Source organism: Bos grunniens, chromosome 12 (genome assembly GCF_055505025.1).
Source record: "Bos grunniens cultivar Pamir isolate PY7600 chromosome 12, Bosgru_T2T1.0, whole genome shotgun sequence".
Taxonomy (NCBI): Eukaryota; Metazoa; Chordata; class Mammalia; order Artiodactyla; family Bovidae; genus Bos; species Bos grunniens.
Window position 1 is genome coordinate 77,226,016 of NC_141176.1, and position 6,000 is coordinate 77,232,015.

General features: G+C 45.8%; 1 protein-coding gene across 1 annotated transcript in view; it reads right to left on the reverse strand.

The window, feature by feature from the left end:
- Positions 1–3,515, reverse strand: part of LOC147361937 (ATP-binding cassette sub-family C member 4-like) — a 165,705-nt gene extending 162,190 nt beyond the window's left edge. The window contains 1 exon segment of the mRNA XM_086330255.1: positions 3,141–3,515. Coding sequence (XP_086186381.1) covers positions 3,141–3,235 — 95 coding nt within the window. The 5' untranslated portion in view covers positions 3,236–3,515.
- Positions 3,516–6,000: the final 2,485 nt, after the last annotated feature.

Consider the following 6,000-nt stretch of genomic DNA (forward strand, 5'->3'; position numbering starts at 1 on the left):
TCTGTGTATCCGCAACTGCATCATTCATTTTATCTGGTCTTTACCCAGGTGTGAGAAATTGGGATTTCAGGCAGGTGACAATCATATTTATTTTAGCTATCCACTCTAGTATTCTTGCCTGGAGAATCCCATGGAGAGAAGAGCCTGGTAGGCTACAGTCCGTGGGGTCACAAAGAGTTGGACACAACTGAGTGACTAACTCTTTCACTTGCACTTCCTGCTTTTGTCTGAGTCTCCAGCTCAAAGGAGGAAGTTACAGAGAAAAATAAAAACTGGTTAGAACTGCTGCTGCTGCTGCTAAGTCACTTCAGTCGTGTCCGACTCTGTGCGACCCCATAGATGGCAGCCCACCAGGCTCCCCCATCCCTGGGATTCTCCAGGCAAGAACACTGGAGTGGGTTGCCATTTCCTTCTCCAATGCATGAAAGTGAAGTGAAAGTGAAGTCGCTCAGTCATGTCCGACTCTTAGCAACCCCATGGACTGCAGCCTACCAGGCTCCTCCACCCATGGAATTCTCCAGGCAAGAGTACTGGAGTGGGTTGCCATTGCCTTTTCCAGTTAGAACTAGCTAGGCCCAAAATTGGAGAAGGAAATGGCAACCCACTGCAGTACTCTTGCCTGGGGATTCCACAGACAGAGGGCCTGGTGGGCTAAATTCCATGGGATCGCAAAGAGTTGGCCACAACTGTGTGACTAACTTTCAATTTCAGGCCCAAAATGGGGAAAAACCTAACCTCCCCTAGACCCTGAGCCTCATTTATGCATTCACTGTAATGTATTAGTATGCTAAATGGCATACTCACCCATGCCGTGACAGCTGACAATGGTCATGACAACAACCCACACAAGGACTAAAAATGAGTATTGCCTCAATTTTAGGTCCAAACCACACCCTTATTCTCAGATAAGTCATGAATATTCCTCCCTCGCTTGATTCAATTTCCTTGCTTTTACCTTGACCCAAATTGTGTTGAGAAGTTGATTTTTAAACTAAGCTCTCGCTTCTCCATTCTTTGATCATTGAATAAAATTTGTGCTGTTCCAGTCTCACCATCAATTTAGTTATTGGCTGTGGGAATCTGAGTGGAAAAACAACCTCTTCAGCCAAGATAAGGAATCTTAGCCTGGGCTCAGAGCCCAGCACAGGGCGGGAGAGCAATTTGGTGACATCAGTTACATATACAAGGAACACTGTCTTTAGAGCTAGACTGCTTGACTTGGGATCCTGCTCCATTACTTACTGGCTGTGTGGCGGTAAGCAACTTACTCAACCTCTCTGCTTCAGTGCCTTCAAGTATAAAATAAGAGGTAATAGTGCCTTTCCCTCCAGCAGGAAAACTGGAAATGGGTGCCTACTCAAATCAATGAAAAGTCCTCACCTTCCCATTTCCAGGCACACACATTTTGAAAACTCACAAACAGAAGGTGTTTGGAAAGTTCCTTGCCCTGCCTGAAGTTAAGAATTTTTTCCTACTTTATTATTATTTACAGTAACCACACCCATATTCCTTCTTCTAGGCCCCTCTTTCCTTAAGGGCCACCAAATGGCCAGGAGATGAAGCTACACACACTAAATATACCACCATCAAAACAAGCACAGGAGTTCCCAATCCCTGGAGATCCCCCGGACTGTCCCATAAAAGAAGGAAATACTAGAAATTTGGGAAATATAAATGGGTTAGGGTCCAGAAATAAAACAACTAGTAATCATCCAAGTGTGATTAAAGCCCAAAGGTTCAGGACCACATAGTCAGTGGCCCAGCTACCACACGGAACACTTCAGTTAAGAGCTGCAACTCTCTGAGCTGTTTTTCATCTGTGTGTTTCCTCTGGGCTCAGGGACCCTTCAGTGGTTTCAGGACCAAATGATTCCTGGGCAGGACCACCTGCGTCAAGACCACGCACTGCTTCTCTGAAGGCTAGAGATTGGGAAAGACCTCACAGGTTTCAGGGACCCTATCCCCAGAGTGATCCTCAAAGGTGGAAGTGGAGATATCCACAATAAGGAAAGGGGCTGATCAAATAAATCCTCCAGTCCTGACTGTGTGTCCCAGGCAAAAGCAAAAGGTGGTCAAGAATAGTGTTTCCAATCATTAAATAAAAAAACCTTTCATTTTTTTACCCACGTGAAATTTGCCACAACTAGGAACCAGGTCATACAGTGAGAGCCACACAGTGAGAAAGGGAGAGGGAAAGAAATACATGGTCATAGACATGGGGGCGGAGGCAACCCAGTGGAGCTGGAACACACTGTCGCACAGTGCATGTGGGAAAAGGTGGGGACATTACTGAAAGATGGCAAAGAAGGTGGAGCACTGAAGAACTTATGCCTTCGAACTGTGGTGCTGGAGAAGACTTCTGAGAGTCCGTTGCTCAGCAAGGAGATCAAACCAGTCAATCTGAAAGGAAATCAACCCTGAATGTTCTTTGGAAGGACTGATGCTGAAGCTGAAACTCCAGTATTTTGGTCATCTGATGCAAACAGATGACTCACTGGAAAAGGGTCTGATGCTGGGAAAGATTAAGGGCAAGAGAGGTGGGTGTCAGAGAATGAGTTTTATAGATGACATCACAGATGCAATGGACATGAACTTGGGTAAACTCCGGAGACGGTGAGGGACAGAGACCGGCAGGCAGTGCTGCCATCATGGGGTTGCAAAGAGTTGGACAGGACTGAACGACTGAACAACAACATAGTCCAAGGCACTAATTAGATAAAGGAAGCTGTTCATAAGCTGCTTGCTTGGGGCTGGGGACGGGGGTAGGGGGTGGGGGTATGATGCTTCAGTTCAGAACTGGGAATTCCTGAACAGTTCAGGGGAAGCCTGTAAGAGTAGAGGCGGGTGTTCAGTGCATTTTCCCTCTGGGCTGTGATTCCCCCTAGGCAGCCTTCCAGCTTCCTGTTTTCTGGCTCTGGAGGGGCTGCCAACGGCAAGGCACGGAGACCCTGTATCTTCGCCACCAGGTCACCGGGTCCCTTCCCCACCCCTGCTCCCCACTTCCTTGACCAGTCGTGCTGCGCCTTCCCAGGGTGCAGGGGGGAAGCAGGACAGCATTGGGAGGGTCCACACTTGTTTCCGAAAGGCGCAGGAGCGGAGGGCACCTTGACTACTGCGTATCACGGCTTGGGAGTGCTCACCAGAAGAACAGGCTCGAGCAGAGGTTCGCTTTCTGCAGCGGGTTGGGCTTCACCTTCGGGTACAGCGGCGGCATAGTGCCGGGCCGGGCAGGCATGGAGCGGCGCTGCGCTGCTCTGCCCGCGGTGAGGCTCCCGCTGCTCCTGGAGGCGACCGCGGGGATGTTGGAGACCAGTCCGCCTTCGGGGTCTGCTGGGCGGGCCCTGAGAACCACAGGCTTCTGGGGGTGGAGCACCCACCGCCCGCCAGGTCTCCGCCTCCAGGGAATGCGCAACCTCCCGGGTGGCCTCCGGGTCACCGGCTCTGCGCTGCTGTCATGGCCCAGGGAGAAGTACAGCCCTGTGTGGGGCTGCAGGACGAAGAGGCTGTCAGGCCATAGTTTCATTGTCTAAGTCAATGAAACTATGAGCCATGCCAGGTAGGGCCACCCAAGATGGATGGGTCATGGTGGAGAGTTCTGACAAACATGGTCCACTGGAGAAGCGAATGGCAAACCACTTCAATATCCTTGCCTTGGGAACCCCATGAACAGTATGAATAGCTCATGTGCCACAACAAACAGTAGCCCCCACTCACCACAACTAGAGAAAACCCAGGCAGCAACAGCAAAAATGGTATTGAAAGCTTTGAACAATGACCAAAATGGGAGATCTTAAAAAATGCTGGATGCTGAGAGTGTACTGATGAAAGCAACAAGGAAGTTGTGAGGTATTCTGGCAAAGAAGCTATTAGGCTCTGCCGGCCATTCCCATTCCTTCATTTCTCTTTCATGGCAAAACATGTTGTGTATCACCTGTCAACTCAGAATCAGCCCACTGTATATTGACTTATCTTTACTGCACTGACAGCTAATACCTTTTTTGGACTCAACTGTAGGATCTTTCTGGATTCTTACTTTGTAGTAGGTTTTGCTGGATTCTGCCTGGTGATGGTATTTTACTATTGACCAGAGTCTACCACACAGAGGAATCGAGATCAAAGTGATAGTTGTTTTTTTTTGCGGGGGGGGAGGGGAGGGGTTTGTTTGTTTTACTCCCTGCAGTGGGTTTCTCTGGATTCTGGGTGGTGACAATATTTTATTTTACTATTTACAACAATCTACAAGATGGAGGATCCATGGTAAGGTGATAGCTTTAGAAAAGAAGCAACTGGGAAAGAGCAACTGGCTTTTGGTTCAAAGCTGGTAGTTTTGGTCCGAGAGCATGAGGTGCCACCTCTTCAAACGAGCTGATCTGTAAAAATACATTTAACTCCATGCCATGTAGCCACACAAAGTTCAGAATCAAATTATGTGGTATAGCTTGCTTGTATCCCATGAGAGACACCACTCTGTCTAAATTGAGACCAAATTCTGGACTAAAAGTTTTGATACCTTTATGTGTATGTCATTTATTGTTTTGCAACAGCCAAGAGACTTAAGTTTCTACTCATTACTCAAAACAGCCTGGGAGGCTATTTCTAGCACACATCTAGATGTCATGTTGGGTCATAACCTTTACTCTGCTAACCTCAAACCACTTTTCTTACTTCAAAATTTAGAATTTCACCCGGCAACTGATTACCAAGTATTGTCATCCATTTCTATCAGTCAACTTGTTCAGTTTCCATAAAACAATCATCTCTGTATCATAATGGCCTTTCTTTGTAGATCCATTTAGGTGTTTTATTACATTTTCCTCCACTGCTTAAAAAAATAGAAGATGGAAAGAATCGATATGCTAATATTAACAACAATTATTGTAAATATGGAGAGAGCATGGAATGAAAGAAAGGAGGTGGCACTTCAGTCTGGATTGGATGCATATTTCAAGTAAGCTGGTTCATTATGTATTTAATTTTTAAGGAAGAGAAACCATTTTTTTGAACCTATGAAATATCTAGGGCAGTTTTATTCAAACTACCAAAATTTGGAAGCAATCACAATATCCCTCAACAGGTGAATGGACAAATTGGTTCATCCTGGCAATGGAGTACTATTCAGAACTAAAAACAAATGAGCTACCAACATATGAAACAACACAGAGGAAATGTAAATACTCATTACTAAGTGAAAGTAGTCAGTCTGAAAAGGCTACATGCTGTATGATTCTAACTATATGACAAAAAGGCAAAACTATGGAGACAGTAAAAGATCAGTGTTGGCAGAGGATGGAAGTAGGATGAGAGATGAGTAGATGGAGCACAGGGGATTTTTAGGGCAATGAAAATACTCTGTAATATACCACAATGATGGAAATGTTATCATACATTTGTCTAAACCCATGGAATGCATGACACCAAGAGTGAACCCTGATGTAAACTATGGATTTGTGGTGACAAAGCCTTTGACTGTGTGGATCACAATAAACTGTTGAAAATTCTGAAAGAGATGGGAATACCAGGCCACCTGACCTGCCTCTTGAGACATCTGTATGCAGGTCAGGAAGCAACAGTTAGAACTGGACATGGAACAACAGACTGGTTCCAAATAGGAAAAGGAGTACGTCAAAGCTGTATATTGTCACCCTGCTTATTTAACTCATATGCAGAGTACATCATGAGAAACGCTGGACTAGAAGAAGCACAAGCTGGAATCAAGATTGCCAAGAGAAATCTCAATAACTTCTGATATGCAGATGATACCACCCTTATGGCAGAAAGTGAAGAGGAACTAAAAAGCCTCTTGAGGAAAGTAAAAGTGGAGAGTGAAAAAGTTGGCTTAAAGCTCAATATTCAGAAAATGAAGGTCATGGCATCTGGTCCCACAACTTCATGGGAAAAATGGGGAAACAGTGGAAACTGTGTCAGAGTTTATTTTCCTGGGCTCCAAAATCACTGCAGATGGTGACTGCAGCCATGAAATTAAAAGATGCTTACTCCCTG